The 19053-nt window shown below is 38.6% G+C and overlaps 1 protein-coding gene across 3 annotated transcripts in view; it reads right to left on the bottom strand.

Moving 5' to 3' along the window:
• Positions 1 to 101: 101 nt before the first annotated feature.
• LOC121062937 (uncharacterized protein C18orf25-like) overlaps positions 102 to 19053 on the bottom strand; it is a 65539-nt gene continuing 46587 nt past the window's right edge. For 2 of the 3 annotated variants that reach the window (XM_040543247.1, XM_040543246.1), the window contains 3 exons: positions 11351 to 11533; positions 7895 to 8021; positions 102 to 2927 (listed from right to left, as the gene is read on the bottom strand). In XM_040543247.1, the coding sequence (XP_040399181.1) occupies positions 2738 to 2927; positions 7895 to 8021; positions 11351 to 11533 (500 nt within the window). In that variant the 3' untranslated portion in view covers positions 102 to 2737. Of the gene's footprint in view, positions 2928 to 5636; positions 5685 to 7894; positions 8022 to 11350; positions 11534 to 19053 lie in introns of those variants that run through there. The other variant, XM_040543249.1, reaches the window with a different exon arrangement.

The raw sequence follows: 19053 nt of genomic DNA, 5'->3' as shown, positions 1-19053 counted from the left end.
ATATATAACACTCTGTTTTATTATTATTTTTTTCTCCAAAGACCATTAAATACTAGATGGAAAATGAGAGCTAAATAACAAGTGTCGAGAAGAATCAAAAATTTTTAACTAGAGTTACACATTTTAAACATTTAAATTCTAAGCAATGATTTGTCTTCACTACAGAAGATTCCAAGTTCACACTCCAGCAATTCAGGAACTGCTAAACCATGAAGGGCTTGAGCCAATGCACACTGAAGCTGACGGAAAGCCCCGCATCAGCTCCAGTGGGTTCTGGATCAGGCCCTAAGTGCATTGGTTCTTAGCCATACAATGGCTAACATTTCACTTTCCTGCGGAGAAGAGCAAAACCATCCAGGCACCTTTTGCTCTCTTGTAAAAAAAAAAAAACAACAAACAAACAAAAATAAAAAAAAACGAAAACACTTCCTAGCTATTCAGTGATTGTGGTTTTTGGATCACTACCCTTTCAAATATGTTATGAATAAAAGAAAATAATGTAGTGTTTTAAATAAAATAAAAAGAAAACCTGCATCAGACTACGATACATGAGTTGTTTAAACAAACACAGTGCACAATTGGAGGAAGTTTGGTTAGGACACAGTCGCTTTTATATATACATGGAAGTCACATCATATACAAACTGAAAAACAGATAGATAGTTTGCATTTTTAATGGAAGTACTACAAACAGGTCCCTACAGCTTTCTTCAAAACTGATCTTTAAAAGACTCGATGAAACAGCAAAAAACAGCCACACTAAATCACTGTTCCAAAGTTACCTTACAAGCATGTGTGCTAGCCCACCAAAATGACGGCCGAGTTACGTGATGAAAACATGAGGAGAAAAAGATCAACAGCCACTGCTGTTAGAGTGTCCTGATGGTGCAGGCTTTTTTTTCCCTACTGCAAGGACCGTGGGCTCCGCTCCTCCCTCCTGCCCCTGAGAAAGAAACCCGTCACTAGAAGCACCACATATGTTGCCTGGTCATGCAATACACTTATCACAGCTCAATGTTTTAGAAAGCTTTAAACTGGAATAGCAATCCCTTACCTAATTGTTCTCTAAAGTGCAGTCATAACCTTTCTGCTTATTAAAGAAAAAAAGTGTTTGTTATTGACTATACCACCACTGCTGGTTTTTTTGTCTTTTTCTTTTTACATCATTACATGACAACACAGGTAATGGACTTTTGGTGCTGTTTTTTTGTTGTTGTTGTTTTCTGCTCACAGAAAAAAAAATATTGGAAGCCAAATAAATTTAAAAACGAGCCAACACAAAAATGAAACAGAACTTCCCGTGTCCTGACTACCCCCTGTTCAGCATCAAATGGCAAAAGTCTGCTGAGAGAGCTGTAGAAAATTTCCATTTGAAGCATTTGAATACAAAGGAATATTTTAATTGCACAACAGACATTTAAAGTGAATATCATCTTGTTTAAGTCTAATCTTTGGCTTTTGCCTTGCAAAAGGCTCAACATGACAGATTAGGGCCAGGAACTTCCATATATGCTACAGAAACTAGAGCCCACTGAAGCAAGCGGTTCCACTGATTTCAGTCAAGCAAATATTCCGGCAGAAAGTGTTTCCTGGATCATACCCTAAAAGCAATTCCAAAACTAGGATAAGAGACATGACCTAAAGCCAGGAAAATGGTGCAGATCTAGTTAAAGAAAAGATCACAACCTCAGGCCCTGATCCTGCAACAACCTTTAGGACAGAGTTTGAAGCACTTGAATGGCCCCGTGAGTTTCAGCGAACTGTCAGAGCTTAACAATACACACCTGCTGAAGTGCTTTGCTAGTCTGGGGTTTTACACGTTTGTCTTTTTTTTAATTTATTTTTTGAGATGGTCAACGAAGCAGATAAGCAATAGAAGAAATGAGGACTAGGAGCAAATACGTTTCGTTTTTCTTCTTCCCCTACTCCAGGCAAGATTCAGAAATAGGTAAAAAGCTCAGATACATTTAAAAAGGAGAGGGATGTTGGGCCTTTTTATTACTTTTCATTTTCTTGTGCTTTTGTAATAACTAGCTGCTAGAAAGTTTCTACTATGACTATTTTAAACTGTAATAAGCTGTGGGAAATGATCAGTGAAACACAGTAGTCAAGTAGACAGAAGACTCAGCACTGAAAAGAGTGTAAACTATAAATTATATTGAAAATAAAAGTCCTTTAATTAAAAGCTGTTCAGTGCATATGCTATGGGCCTTTTGTATTACAGACAGTTCCTCCTGCTGGTAACATAACCACATCAGCTTGGGTATAAATCCTCTCGGCCCAGTTTTTGGAAGTGTTGAATACCCCCAGTTCCACTGAAATCAGTGAGGACACAGCATTTCTCAAAATCACTGATGCTCACACAGCAAAACACTAACTTCTACTAACAAACCCGATATACTGATAAATTAAAAATGTTCTGAAGTTGGAGGCAGGAAAGGGTGGGAGGACAACTTTGTACACATTTCCTCAAATTAACACACACAAGTTAGCAACTATAGACGTGTTTTAAATTAGGAGCTATTGAGTCTTTATTCTGGGAAGAATCCTCCTTTGAGAAGGCAAAGAAACCATTTTAAATGATCTTAAAATTATACTACATTCTTATGGAAATGAAAAACTTCATGAGTTTGAATTTCATAATGCCAGGAATAGGGCTTCTGAAGCTGAAGCTATAACAATGAACTTCTGTGCCACAAAGGGAGAAGGGATGGGGACAGAAACACAGTGACACCGCATTACAGTAGATATTTGCGTCTGGTATCTTCATCCAAAGTGAGGTCTACTACTTCTGGGGGCGAAGACCAATTCTGCTGGGGAGTCACAGCTGTCCATGATTGCGTTTGCTGAGTGTTAATGTACCGTGAGCCTGAGCCATGCTTCCAGGAAGACACACTCTGGATTACACCTCCCCTAGGATGCACACACCTGTAGCAAGGCAAAAAGCAAAAAGCATTAAAGCTGCTATTGAATTCAGGCATGAGATTCTTAGCTTCAGTGTTTTACCGCTTAGGCATTTAATTAACACGTCCCTCCCCAAAATTTCCTTGGGGCTTTTCCAATTTTAGATCCACGACATCTTAAATACCCACTGATCTGCAAGTTCACCATGCTGAGACTAGACTTAAATTCATACTCAGGGGCAGAGCTGGGGAAGGGGCTGTTGGGGTTTAAATTCTTTTTAAGAACTCAATTCTACCAGTGGGTGTAAAGTGATGTTCCCCACTAAATATGTGCATGGATCCCCAGGATCTTGAAGAGTTTTCTGCCCCATCACGTGTACTATACCATGCATTATTCAGAAGCACTCCGTTTCCTGCTAGCAATTTTACCCACTGGAATTTTAAAAAGAGAAAAATTGAAAGCAAGGCTTGATGAGACAAAGAGAAAAGATAACTTTCTATATGAAATCAAAACTGTGTTACCATAAGGACATAATGATACCTTCATTACAATAATAAAGCCATTACACTTGATTTTTCTTCGGTCATCTTAACTAAAAATTACAAACATGCTGGGAAATGCTCCCTGCTAACAGTACAGCCCCACTTCAGCAAAACATTTAGGCTTTCAGTGATTGCAGTCAATAAAACTAAATCATGTATTTAAAGATAAGCACACACTCAAGTGCCTTGCTGAAGTGAGGTACATGTCTACTTATTTGCACGGTATTTTTATCTATTATATTGATAACAGATAAGTGACAAATTAAGTACAAGCTAGGAACAACTAGAAAGAAAAAACATAACAGAAGACTTGGCTTGCTCTATGAAGTGATGACAAGAATTACTGGAGTCTTTAAGATGGTCACTCCATTCATAGCTGGAAATCTTAAATGAGCACTAGTAAAACTTTATACCTTGTGCTCCAAAAATTGTTTTGCTCTTGTAAGCACCGGTGGCAGCTGCAGCTGCTCCTGACTGCATACATAAGCAGGAGATTTGGGGCTGCTAGGGTAACCTTTTCCCTTCTCTTTTTGAAGGCACGTGAACTGTATTTCAGGCACCCACGTTTCCTGCACTGGTCAAATATTCCTGACGTTTACATTTTATTGGCTTTAATTCAAGGTAGCACAATTTAGTTTCTCCAGAACACCTTAGGTTATGCTCATCTTTTTTGTCTCTGGTTAGAGAAAGAGTTTCATGAAATAGGATGAAAAATCTCATTCTCTGAGCTCTAACTTGTCAGAATACAAATGTCAGATATGCTATCACTAGTTGGTCGAGGGAAGTGATTGTCCCGCTCTACTCTGCGCTGGGGCGGCCTCACCTCGAGTACTGTGTGCAGTTCTGGGCACCACAGTACAAAAAGGATGTAAAACTGTTGAAGAGTGTCCGGAGGAGGGCGACCAAGATGGTGAAGGGCCTAGGGGGGAAGACGTATGAGGAGCGGCTGAGGTCACTTGGCCTGTTCAGCCTGGAAAAGAGGAGGCTGAGGGGAGACCTCATTGCGGTGTACAGCTTTCTTGCGAGGTGGAGTGGAGGGGCAGGTGCCGATCTATTCTCCTTAGTCACCAGTGATAGGACCCGCGGGAATGGTGTCAAGCTGAGGCGGGGGAAGTTCAGGCTAGACATCAGGAAGAGGTTCTTCACCGAGAGGGTGGTCGCACACTGGAACAGGCTCCCCAGTGAAGTAGTCACTGCACCAAGCCTGTCTGAATTTAAGAAGAGATTGGACTGTGCACTTAGTCACATGGTCTAAAATTTTGGGTAGACCTGTGTGGTGCCAGGAGTTGGACTCAATGATCCTTATGGGTCCCTTCCAGCTCGGGATATTCTATTCTATTCTATTCTATTCTATTCTATTCTACTCTACTCTACTCTACTCTACTCTACTCTACTCAATTTTGAATGCAATGTTCAGAATTACTTTTTTATTACATCTTTGAGCTTAAAAATACATACTTAAACTAGGTATCTACAAAGAATTAGTAATAAGGGATTGGAAGTCTAACAAATGGAGGGGATTTGTTTAAGCTTTCTTTTAAGAAGAAATATTTTAAAGCTTAAGTGACAAGAAAAGTTTGTAGCCAAAGCAAACTAAATACAGTGCTCAGTCTCAGGGACAATGGTTCGTCATTCCAATACAGAGCAAAGTTAATACTAACTTTTCTCCCTGAAGATGACAAAAAGCAATCTATGACTTATCTCATGGAAATGATACCTTGCAAAAAATGTGTTTATCCTCAAACAAGTCACACAAGCAGTCAATAACAGAATGTTCGATCAAATATTAACTTAGGGAACATGCTTTCCAACCTGTAGCTAAGGGGATAATATCAAGTAAAGTGACAAAACAAAAAGAAAACCTAGGAAAAAATGGAGGAAGACTTTTATGCACATGCATAATTTAAAAAATTCTATTGGACAAAAAATAAACAAACTGAGAAACATGACTTGGTGTCCTAAGTAAGTGCCAAGTATAACTCTAATGATGAAAAACACCACCAAATCACTAGCAATCTCAAAAACTACAAATGGTAGACAAACTCTAGAGTGTCACAACTCACACCAATCCAATGGCAACATGGAGCATGGAGCACAATAAAAACAGTGTGAGCAAAAGAACTGAGTCCAAACACCATACTAACTAAGCATGCAAAAAATACTGATCAAAAACCTAAACCTTTTCCAAACAACAACCCCGTCAGAAGCCCATCAATACTTCGTAACTGCAAGCCTAGACCTGCAAGAGAAATAAAACTCTAAACAGGATTCAAACAACCAAAATGTGCACGTATTTTACGGAACCAGTAAGATCTACTCTTTGAGAGATGACAGAGTGGTTACATGAACAAGGGAAAGCACAAGAAGAGCGTGCTATTCAACTGTCTTTGTTGAAATTATTTTGGTCCATATCTACTAAAACTAATTTTAAACAGCAACTCTGCATTTACTTAACATTCCCATTCTCATACATGGTAAACATTATTGAGGCAAGCAGCGTGGAAAGTGTTTGACTCGGGGACCTCAAGCAGAAGGGTTGTGTGTATATAGCGCTAGACAGATTTACACGAAATAGTAGTGGAGAACAAGTCCACGTCACTTGGCATCAGGACAAAGATTCTCTAAGCCCTGGGTCTGATGGATGAGTAGGCAGACTAGCCATGAGAAGTTCTAGAAGCTAACACTAAATTTCTCTTCCTTCAGCACCTTAAAATTTCCTTTTTTTTCCCCACATCCAACAGCAATGGACTGCATCCAAACTACCTGTAGTTTCATACCCAGGAAACTGGGTCCTACACACCTTCCTTCTTCCTTTCCTCAAGAAAGATGTGGTGAAGGAATGATGGAGAAAAGCTCTGTTCCTTCTGCACACCCCTTTTCCTCCTCCTAGCATTCACCAGGCAGCATACTAGTTTTAAACAGAGCTTGTGTGTACGCTATAATAACTTGCTTTTATTTCACCAAACTGAGTCTCCTCACTGTATGAAAATGCTGGTCTTGTTCAACTGCTTCGTAATACCTCAAACCAAGGAAAGACCATATTCTAAAGATTACGAGAGACATCAAAATATACTTAACAAGAATAACAGCCAAAACACAACTCAACTGCTATCTATCCGAACTTGATAGAAACCTCTGGCTTTCCTGCCCTGATCTAGTTTGGGGATTTGAACTATCTTATATATTCAAATAAAACTAAGGTTAATAAGGATCTGTTTTTTAGGCTAAAAGGGCTATCTTATCACATTGGCCATTGAAAAGATTCCAGTAATTTCACTTTTACAACAACTGATTAATTAAATAAATCAAAAATTATTTAAATGTCCAAAATATTTTTGGACTTCAGCAAAGCTTTTGACACAGTTTCCCATAGGATCCTACTGGACAAAATGTCCAGCATACAGCTAAACAAAAACATCATATGATGGGTGAGCAATTGGCTGACGGGCAGGGCTCAAAGGGTTGTGGTAAATGGGGCCACATCAGGCTGGCGGATGGTCACTAGTGGGGTCCCTCAAGGCTCCATTTTAGGGCCAGTCCTCTTCAATGTTTTTATAAATGATTTGGATGTAGGACTAGAAGGTGTTTTGAGCAAATTTGCCGACGACACCAAACTTGGAGGAGTTGTGGACTCGGATGAGGGTGGAAAGGCCTTGCAGAGAGATCTGGACAGATTGGAGAGCTGGGCGAACACCAACCGCATGAAGTTTAACAAAAGCAAGTGCCAGGTCCTGCACCTGGGACGGGCCAACCCTGGCTATACGTACAGACTGGGCGACGAGATGCTGGAGAGCAGCCCCGCAGAGAGGGATCTGGGGGTTGTGGTTGACAGCAAGTTGAATATGAGCCAGCAGTGTGCCCTGGCAGCCAGGAGGGCCAACCGTATCCTGGGATGTCTAAAATTTTGGGTAGACCTGTGCGGTGCCAGGAGTTGGACCTGATGATCCTTATGGGTCCCTTCCAACTCGGGATATTCTATGATTCTATGATTCTAAATGTTTAAAGTGAATTATTCTGAAAAGAAACAAGAACCCAAATAATTATTTTGGTTTATGTATTTGCATATTCATACTATGCACTTAAAAACTGAATTCCTAACAATGTTTCCCAACGTGGGAAACATTGAGAAACATTGAGAAACTTGGTATCTCAACATTTAGTATTTTAATATTTCATATGTTTAGCCTGCTGATGTTTGATAGGAAATCACAAGCTTAATCTAAATACATATGACATTGATAACCATTCTCTAGAAAACCATTCTGATAACACCATAACAAGCAGAATAGAAAAAACAAGTGCAACGTTTGCTACCTTTTGGGCATCAGTCATGGATGATAACCAGTGAAGTGGAAGTTACCATTTTTTTAATTAATTTTTGCAGCATAGATATTCTGATAAAATTAAAGAAATATTAAAACTGAAAAAATAAGAAAAAGGAATTCATACCTGGCATGTTCCTGAACTCCAACAATCTCTACTTCACTATCAGGAGAGGCAATATTAATTTCTTCATTGATCTGGGCGTTACCAGAGGAGGTTTTGTCACTTGCAAGGAAGCCTGGATCCAAATGACCTATAGAAGGGAAAAATGCGAACACAATGTTTAACAGCTTACATGACCCAGAAATCAGCTGGAAAAGGAATTTCTAGATCTAACCCCCCAAAAAAATGAAATACCAAGATCGGGAAAGGTTATTAGATCAACTTAGCTAACTTTCAGTTCTCTATCAGATACAGGAAGATCACTGGATTTATCCTACCTCAGTAGCTCTAGTGATGGTGTTATCACACAAATGTGAGAAAAGACATACCATTGTGTCAGGAACACTTCTCTGATTTAGGGGTAATTAGACTTTCCAACTGTTATTTTACAATAATTCTGAATTAGCCTGCACCTAAACCTCTTCGAAATAAAGCAAGATGACAATCTATTGTCAATAAATCAAACCCAGTGACACCATGGGAAACAAAGCCTACAGGATGGATGGAAACACCACACACCCCAAGGAAATAGAAATGTTGGTGTCAACATTTTGTTCTAAACTAGGAGAAGACAGAAGAAAACAAAACTATCATTTTCTGGTCATACCGCTTCACATCTGCTCTAATATTATTACAAATACTTGAGAAAAAAAATATATTTTCTTCGTAGCCTCTATATAAAGCACTGGTTTATTTTAGTTTAGTTTTTATTACAGCTCCTCAATAGCTATCCAGTTCATCAGTTTGTCAAACAACAAGTCCTTTCTAAACATAAGAAGTGTGGCAGGTTTTCGGTTTTCTGCCAAGTACTGCTGAGTACTTCACCACAATTAGTGAAATTGCGTTGTGAAACATTATACTTGCACAGAAAACACAAAATAGACAAAACATTTTTTGTTTTATAGAAAATAAACTAATTCAACACTTAAAAGTATAAAAATATATACTTTTATTTTCTCTCTTTAGCAGCAACCTGGGAGAAACAGGGCAGCCTTGAAGACGAGACTACCTACTTCTTGGAAACAATTCACACAACTGTATTACACATGGGAAGAATCATTTGTAGAGCAGGAAAATTTGAGATTATCTGAATATATTATCTATATCTAGTTTGACTGGACACTTCCTCAAAGATAGGAGGAGGAGGTTGCAATAATCATCTACAGAACTCTAAAATTTAGCGTGCAAACTACGGAACTGATTAAACCCCAAGGTGGACCAAGAGGACACAAAAAGAAGAAATTAATCTTAGAACATGTGCCGGGAAGACTTTCTAATTGAAAATACTCAGAAACACTTGAAATACTTGGAAAAGATGGAAGCAAAATAGAAGGACAGAGTATGTTCACTGCTTCTGGAAAGCGAAGGCCCTTGGTGCAGCATCGGAGCAGGGCTGGAAAGGGAAGGAAATCCATGTGCTGCAATGGGCCTGAAGGAGGAGTTTCCACCTCACAACACAAAAAAGATTTTAAGCTGAACTTAAAATAATAGCCCAGGCAGACTTTTCCTAACAGTACAGTTCAGCTGAACATTTCTTGGCAAACATCACTGACCGCCATAAAGTCACAACTCCAAATATTTGCCTATACACAAAGATGTGATAGTGTGTCCCAGTAAGATTTTTCACTTAGATAAACTTTATGGTGTTATTTTCTCATGGGAACACATCTTTTAATGCATGCTAAACTAGATACTGGCTTGAGATTAATTTGGAAAACAGAATTTTCAAATCTTACATCTGCTTTCCAAATGTGCAGTCTTAGGCATGGTAAGAAAAGGCCAGCACTGACAAATGTAGAGCCAGAAGTGTACTAGAGGTACAAGGCTCTGAGGCAAAGTATACGCAGGGAAAAAAAAAAAAAAAAAAAAGATTCATCCTTTCAGATGCTTTCCCAGCATGAGGAATGAATTAGTCTGGACATGTTCTCATTGGTTCAAGGATAAAGAAGTTTTTTGAAGTTATCTAGGTTTCTTTTACCTTGCAACCTCATCCTTGCAAAAGCAAGTGTCCTTGGATATAGGTAGAAGGAGGGATGACAAATTTCTACCTGCATCGCTCAACTGTACTCATAAGAGGCAAGCAGAAGGAAGCTTGGTAAGAAACGTTCACTTTTTATTTCTTTACATTCCTTTCTTTCTACTAAAGTACCAAATCATTAGTGCTATGTAATAAAGTTAATTTCAGGTGTTCTAATTTTTTTTTAATCACTTAATAAAGGAGTAGGCTTGTGAGCCTACTATCCTGCAAACAACAGCAGTGAGCTTGGAAAACACAGGCTAGCTTCAAAAAGGCTGGAACATCATCCGGCCACAGAGCATAACGAAGATAACATAACAGAGGTTCTCACATTCACGTAACGGAAACGTCTGCTATATAGTAATGGAACAGCTCTTTCAAAATCTGCTACGTACTTGTATTTCTTTAAGCCTGATAGACACAGAAAAGTAGCTCTGAGCTACCAGGAGACTTCCAGTATAGGTGCCTTTTGGCAGGCTTACATTTAAAAAACAGAGTGAAACAAAAAACTTCTCTGCTCCACCACCACAGGCAAGACTCCATGTCTTATGCAGTTAAAATCGTAACCATATATCAAAAATGAGTGGCAAGGATGCTAATATATTGGCACTTGAGGATACAGGGTGAAGTCGATAGGAAATATTCCCCATTAGCTCCCTGCTTATATAGCTCTCCCCCAAGATACAGGAACATCTCGTGTTAATGCACAACTCTTTTGCTAGTGAAGTGTTGCAAGCACCAAGTGAAGCTGAGCAGTTTTTATGAAGCCTCCCACAGTATTCCTGCTCTTGCTTTCTTGTAGGAAATTTCTTTTTAGTCTCTTGATGTGAAGCCCACTTACCAGCACTTTTTCACCCTTCATCTTTATTTGATGTTGGTATGTCCAGTTTTCTAGGGTATGTTAAAAAATACAGATGGCATATGGAAATAATTAATGCTTGTATTTTAAGGAAATAAAAAGAAAAAAAAGACATACAGAGACATAGACAATTACAATAATTAAAATAAGATTATGATTGGTTTACTAGCTAGTGGCATGGGTCATCAGAATCAACCATTCAGTAATAAGTTTAGCTCACTCTCATTAGAGAGGAGGAAAAAATAAAATAATAAAAAAAAAAAAGACCTATTTTCCAAGAAGTAATTAGAGGGAAAGGAGGAAAAATAATTAAGAAAATTAGTTTCAAAAAAAAATACATTGCAGGAATCTTTGCCAATTTTTACCAGTTGTATGTTGGAATAAATGTCAGACATTTTCAATTAGCTCCTATACTGCTTTATTGCATAGTCCATACAAGGTGCTTTTAAAGCCATATAAATTACAAAGATATCGAAAGGACGGAAGGCAGAGACAGTGGCCAAGATGATGGAATGAACATCAGAGGAAGGGAACTTCAACAGACCTGTATCAGCACTCAGCTCATCTAGCAGCCCTCTGGTTCTCCAGGTAGATCCCGAGTCTTGATTTCCTAAAGAATTATTGTGTTCTTGAACTACTGCAGCCGCCAACAGATTGTCCACATTTACCACTTCTGGGTCCGAATTTGTGTCTGATATATCATAATGAGCTACAACTGGAGGTCCATCTGTAGAAGGAGAGAAAGGCAGCAGTTGTCAGAAATCAGCATTCTGCGAAAGACACCTTAAAAAGTACAAATAAGTTGTTTAAGGATTAATGCAATCTCCTAGCAAAGCTCTTAAAAAAATATAAATTGTATCAATTATTGCACTTCAGTTAATGAACATAGTCTGAGATTACAGAGACATTTTAAACTTGCATACACAGAAAACACAAATGTGAGAAAAACACAGTTATGAATGTATCCGTTATTTGTGTATTATCTTTCACATTAACACACAACAGCTCCATATCTGACAATGTTACATTTACAGTCCTAAAAGGATAAAACCTTCAGTTTAAAAGAAGAAATAATATGCTACAGGACATTAAGTTTTGGCAAGACATTTAACTAGAGAATTTTACAAAACTCAAGTGACAGCTTACATTACTTTAGGGTTGATTGAATAAAGCTAACTTTTTGATATATCTGAATCATTAAACTGTAACTGTTACAACAATTTAACATTAGGCAAGCTTCCTTATGTAATAGTTATCTGTCAGGGACGGAGGGATTTTTCAGAAGTGCATTTTTTTGTTTGTTTGTTTTTTGTTTTTTTTTAAGATCAAGAACGAGGAAGGAAACTATAGTGTGCAGTGATAAATATGCTTCTTTTTGTTTTTTATGATTACCATATGCACCTTTTGCCACCAAAGTGAAGGGGGAAATAAGCAGAGAGAATTGCTTACATGATTCTGAAATCTATTACTGAGGAAAAACAAAACGATATTTTTGGTCCATTTTATTAGGATAGAATATTTCCTTTTTGAAAAACCCCTATAATTTGGAAGCATACTAGAAACAGAAGAGGCTCACAGAAACCTCAAATTCAAGACAAGGATTAATTTGGAAGCAAAGAGAGAATAGCTAAATATCGTTACACTGAAAGGATGCACATTTTAATTCAAATACCTTGTCTCAGCTAGCAACTACAGCTTATCGATTCAGAGTGGGTGAAAGTGCTTGGAGTTCTCATTTCTCAAGTGCTAGAATGAAAACTTGGTTTGGGCTAAGACTTTAGCCACAGAAAACAGTACAAAATGGAAAAATGGCTCAGCTGCTTTCCTCATGCAACTGCACAGCTCCAAAGGAATGCTGGCAGCTGAATGTCTGAGGGACTTTTTCATGACATGATGTATCAGTCATATGGGACACTAATAACGTGTTCAGAAAGACAGGACCTTCAGAGTTACTGAATGACTGAAGAAATTTTTAAAATTCACAAAGAATAAAAAGAAAAAAAAGTTTCAGGAAAGATTGGTCTCATTGAGAACTGGTCTCATTGGTCTTGAGAATTGAGAATTGGTCTCATTGAGAAGTAACTGATGTCTATTGTTGAAGACAAAGAATGCAATGAACTAAAAGTTTCTAGGTCTCTGAAAAGCTGTTTCTACTCAGGTTTGCTTGTGTGACTCAGTCCCTGAAACATAATTCAACACAATATCCTAAGAAATGCCAGTTCTGGGATTAGCAACACACTTCATTAAAGAGTGACCATATTGCTTAAGTTGTACTAAAGATCAGTTTTGCAACAAGGTATGAAAAAATTCACAAAATATTTGAGATCAGACCTGCCTCCGAAACAACAATTTCATAAAACGTTATATTACAAACTTAAAACAGACCCAACAAAAATAAATGAGTAGTTAAATGCCAATGTATTAAAGACCAAACTGTTCACAACATGAAACACTGATGATTATGACTAGAAAAGAAATCCTGATAATTAACTGAAAGGCAATCTTTTGCTTTTGAAAAGGCGATTGCAAAATAATGGCACTCCAAGTTCAAAATTAAGCTGGCTGATGTTCGGTTAATTATTTGTGCAAGCTGATGATTTATTTACATGCAGAAGTTACAAGTGGACTGAATCACGAGAGGAACATTTTCTTTCAGTCTTATCATCAGAGTTCAGCATGAACATATATAATGTGATCTATAAAAATAAACAGTTGAGTGCAGAAGATACGAGGGTCAAGTACAATATTGACTATTTGACCATTTTTACAATAGGTTATCTAAAATTTCAGGAGCTGTGTAGTATTCCTTCAGGTCTTTGTTTCTTTAGCTTCTTGCTAAGGTCTCCAAAAGAAGCAGCGATATTTGATTTAGATAGACGTGTTTACACAAGTAAAATTGTATTTGGACAGAAGGCACCAATAGTCTCAAGTCAAAATTGTACCACTCCTACATGTATAATCATGCAAAAATGTATAATAAATGTATATACATGCAGAGTGATTCTCATCACCTACCCATAGAAATAACTTGTGTGAAAGTCTTCATCAGTAGGAAATACAAGCATAAACTTGTTATCTGTAGCTCCACTCTTGTATCTTCCACACTTCCAAACAGCACACCTTATAACTTAGCTTAAATTTAGTATACATCAAACAGACAAAAATATTTTCAATATAATTTACATACTGTAATTATATTTGTCAGCATAACAGCCACCAATTTAAAGATCTGGAAAAAACAAGCTGACTGTTTACAAAGCAAGCACAGCAGAGGTCTCTGTGCTTTTCTCAGCCTTGCATTTCAAAACCAGATTTGGGAAGGAAATCCAAATGCACCTATCACCAGTAAGCGGCCAACACGGCCAAGGTAACAAGCCCTAGGATTCTCAGCATGAATAAAAGAAGAAACAAGCAAGAAATGCTCACATGTGTTTAAAAAAAAAAAAAAAAAAAACAGACATAGATGACAACTAGATGAAAGTTGCAGTAGATGTATATCAAAAAATCCTCTAAAATAGCTCCAGCCCCCAAAACCCGTTTCCTGTTCAATAGCAGGCGAATGGGGCAGGAGGGATTAAGCTTGGGCACAGTGCGACGTGACCAACTGAGGGCGTGATGCAAAGTGACTGCGGGGTACCGAGAAATAAAGACAACTGGCTTCAGCTAGGGAATAAAGACTGAAAAAGGCTTTCACGATGAAAAGGATCAACTAAAACCACAGTCACAACTCTTATCAGCTTGTCTTTGTGTTAGAGCTGCTCCTTGCAGTAACTGACTGTAAAGGGATTTCCAAGGAGAAAAAGAGACACCAAAACAAAACCATGGCAGGATCACAATTTAACGTAGCACAATTAGGAGGTTCCCTACTCAGTAATTTAAACAATGTCTTTAGGAAAAATCACATCTTCTGAGAACCCAAGGTAGCTGGAAATCTTACATTTCACTGGTGATAATTTATTTACTGGCTTTAATTTATTACTAAAGCACTAAATGCTTCAAAAAGACAAGGCTGAAAGTTAATAAGTACCAGCAGCAAAATACAGCTGTTGACACTTAATGTTAACAGGGGGAGGGAAAGACTGCAAGGATTTTTTTATTATTTTTTTAAAGAATCTGGAGGCAGAGGTCATCACAGGGACAACGCTTCCAAGCATCCAATTTTCCCTCGATTTACAGAGCCCATCAAAGCTAACTCCACTCAGGACAACCAAATTAAAAGCCACATGCACAAAAATCCAGGTCCACACAAAACAAGCTTAATTTGCAATGCAGCAAATTCAGTCATTTCCTATTTGCTAGCCACTGCCATGCTTTTCACAGAGCCACATCTTTTATCCCCCAACTCATGATAACAGCAGCACAAGCAAAAAGGGGGAACCAAGTGTAAAAATCCAGCTGTGGGTTAAAAGCAGCAACCCTAGGAGAAGCACCGTTCCTTACCTTTGTGCTGAAGCAGCTGCTTAGCAATGCACAATGTACCCGGTGGTCACTTTGGTTGTGAAACAAAGGGAAAGCTAGCACAACCTGAATGGGGAATTTACTCCTTCAAGTCATTCTCCCTCTTCAGCTTTCATAAATTTAGGCACGGAGACCCAGCTCGCTGCCCAAATGTCCTCCCTCTGCAGCCAGAGAGGGGGACTTTGGGGGACGGGCAGGCTGAGAAGGCTAGGGGCTCACATCGCAGCCCCCGGCATCGCCTCCCTCCCTCCTGGCCTCCCCAGCATGCGGGGTTCAGTCCGGCACCGGCAGGGCACCCATCTCCGGCACCAAAACTGCCCGGAAAGATCAGCTCCAGCCCTAGGGACGGGACTTACGCCGAGTACTTTATGCGCTTAAATTCCCTCCAAGTAAAGGAAAAAGACTGAAGGCTCCAGAGGACTACCCTGGCTGAAGTCAGTCCAAAATTCAAAGCCTAATTCCGGTGGTTAGAGTTGCCCTCTGGAGCTAGCAGTGTCTTTCCAACGAGGAGACGAGGAGCCTCATTTAGGTGTGAACAGCACCGCAAGCTCTCAAACGCACAGAAGTGTACAATAACAACAGCAATTGTAATTGCAGCGCTTTATTCTTAACAAAGCTTTCCATTAGTGATCTCAGCTAGGTGGTTATTAACCTCCTTTTGCCTGTGGGGGAAACTGAGGCATGCAGAGATTTGCAGCTTGCTCAAGGCTAACAAGCAGGGGAGCTGAGCTGAACTGAAAACAACACTCCCCTCAAATTACCGAGCTATTTTTAACTGGGAAATTATGGAGGAGTTTAAAAATAGCATTTGGGAATGTTTTCTTGAAACGTGCAAAAGCTGAAAAGGCAACACACTGAGGTACCCAGGTACTCGTGAGCCTAAAGAGCCATGGACTCAGCTCTTGGTCTTCTTTAGGAATAAAGGCATTGCTCTGTTTTACGCCCATCCCAGTACTCTGAATTAAATTATTGTTTTTATATAGTAAAAACAACTACTGAGATATTTTAAAAGAATAAAAAGACCCAAGAACACCCTTCATTTACACCTCGTACAAATATAAGAGATAACTGACTTCAAGATTAAGCAAAACATAGCATGGACTTTAATAACCACATAAATAATTGCTCAGATAATCACTACGCTAATCAACGCAAACAAATTTTGGGTGCCAAAAACTAAGATCTAGAGGATTGCATCCTAAGTGACTTGCTGAAATAGTTTTACAGTAGATAAATCAGTAACTTCCACCTAAACAGGATGGCTTCATGTATGACTACAGGCTGAAGCAACCACTTTTTTTTGTTGTAGATAAATAATACAAACCTGCTATTATTTAAGACATGATCCAGAGCTACAGCTAAAGTAGGCTCGGTTCAGATGGCATAAATGATCTGAACTCTAAAACATTCCCAAAGGAGGGTGGGGGGCAGGAGACCTTTGCTTTTTTTATGTTGTTTAGCAACGTGAAACACTTCATTACTATTTATGTTTATTTATTTATTCCAGGTTACAGTAGTTACATTTCAAAATTTACAGGGTTAGGCAAAGAATACATGGTAAATACAATAAAAAACAATAGTAGTGTAACAACATCCTGCCTAAAATCATAAAGTGAACAAAAAAAATTGATGAATCCATTTTCCTCACAGTTTCATTCATTTCACACAGTACAGCTTTTTTTAAAAAAAAATATATATATATAATAATAAAATAATAGAAACCAACATAATCAAATGAGCATCTGTTCTCAGACTGGATCATTTATAATATATCACACCAGAAGAGATCTTAAAAATTCAAGTCTTGCTGATCATCATTCATTCTTTCAGGCTTTTTGATGGTCTGATGGAAAATATCTTGGATTTGTTTTACCAAATTATACAGAGAGACACAATAGTTATTTTCAATGTGCGTTAAGCAAAGGCACATGAAGCATGGTTGTGCACTGAGAACAGGAGGAAATGCACGATGTCTGTTGCACAACAGGACTCACTGTCGCTGGTGCTACTTAATGACTGCTTAATTGTGGAAGCAGACATATTAGCCAGATCTCTTCCCCAGTTTTACTTGGGAAAGGTGTATCAGGAGGGAATTGAAAGCATCACACAGAGCTATGATCACAAAGTCTCCTGTGGAGGCACAACTTACATTAGGGAAAGGCAGGCAAACGAGGGCAGGCTCACCCCACCAGAAGCATCACGTTTTTGGGAGCACGAGCTGCATCCTCCCATGGTGAGCTGCTACAGGCTTGATGAGATGATGCGAAACTCCTGATGGTCCGGACTAACCCCTGCTCCATCAGTCTGAGATTTAACAGAGTGCTCAAAATCGGGTTTAATTTAATCTTGTTCTCCATGTGCCTTCGCTTTGCTGATCCAGCACCATGAGATTAATAAAATTTGTGAGAAAAAACAGTTTCTAGCGGCATGTTTTGCAAAGTACTGTCCATCTTCATCAATCAGCCTGAGTATTTAGCTTCTACAGTACTAATTGCACAGCGCGTTTGTTCTAATGCTTCCAAACACAGCTGCAGTGGTCACAGTGCAGACCTTGATCGTTTTAAAAAACAAACATCAGCTCAGGGAGCCCCATTTACACACCTTTATCAGGCAAAGAGTCCCCTTAATGTAGTCTCTGACCAAAACCTGCAGAAAGTTCATTTTAATGAAGTGAAATGCCAGCTCCACTGAAATTAGTAGAGGTTTTCTACTGGTTTTAATAGGGCTAGGATTTAATTTCTAATGCCCTTGAGATAGCACTTAAAGACATTTACAGTATGTGATACAGAAATAAAAAATATATATTAACAAGAAAATGCAGTGATAATATAAATATGTTTCGATTGGCAAAATAACTGCCCAACCTAATCCCAGCCTATTTAAGTTAAGATTGGTCCTCCAGTCTTAACTTTAGCAGCTCTGACAAAATAACCAAACAATCCTGCACGAACACTAAAAGACACCGTGAACTTAAAAATAAATAAATAATAATAATAAACAGATGCATATTTCTACCTGAATTATTTTGTCCTAATGCTGTTAGAAATAACGAAAATCAGTATACCTGAAAGGTCTAGGATTTTATTTTTATTTTTTGCCTTTTTTTCCCATTTAGTTACTTTTCCAATAGACTGTTTTAAGGCTCACTGCCTTGACTTGAATTTGTTTTATGCTGTGTGCTACTTGATTTTTTTTTCCCTAAATAAGCCCTGAAAATTCACTTACTTTGTTAGAAGCATGTGAAGTAAAGCCCCTGACTCAGCTAAAACGATATGTGCCAAACTTGGGGATTGCCTGTAGCTCTCAAAGCCCTCTCAAGAGCAGAAGGGGCACGAGTGCTCGGCCCCCCAGACCTCCAGGGGTTTCTGCGTTGGGTCCCACCCTAGGAGCAGATCCTGTAATGTTTCATTCATCGAATCGGCAGTTTGACATTTCGTGACATTTCAGTTAAGCCTTTCTATAAAGACTCATTTGCACCTTTATAAAAACATTAATGAAGTAGCTGTGTTTCGCCTCCTACTAAATCCTGACTCTGCGGTCAATTGAACAGGTGTTCAATTACTCCCATGCAGAAAGTTTTGCCACATTGAAAACATAATTCAATATTAAAAAGGCAGTGTAGAAACCTGAATAGGCCAGTTGGGTTTACATTGGCACCATTTACACTGGAGTTATCCCAGTCTACGCCATCTGATCTGACCTGACACATTTACACTTTCAAAAACATAAGACCACAAGTAATTATTTACTTAAGAAATCAGAACGTGTCTTTAATCCTTTCTGAAGTAT

The sequence above is a fragment of the Cygnus olor genome (genome assembly GCF_009769625.2).
Source record: "Cygnus olor isolate bCygOlo1 chromosome W unlocalized genomic scaffold, bCygOlo1.pri.v2 SUPER_W3, whole genome shotgun sequence".
NCBI lineage: Eukaryota > Metazoa > Chordata > Aves > Anseriformes > Anatidae > Cygnus > Cygnus olor.
The sequence above is the reverse complement of the archived record's forward strand: the minus strand, read 5'-3'. Positions and strand labels throughout refer to the sequence as shown.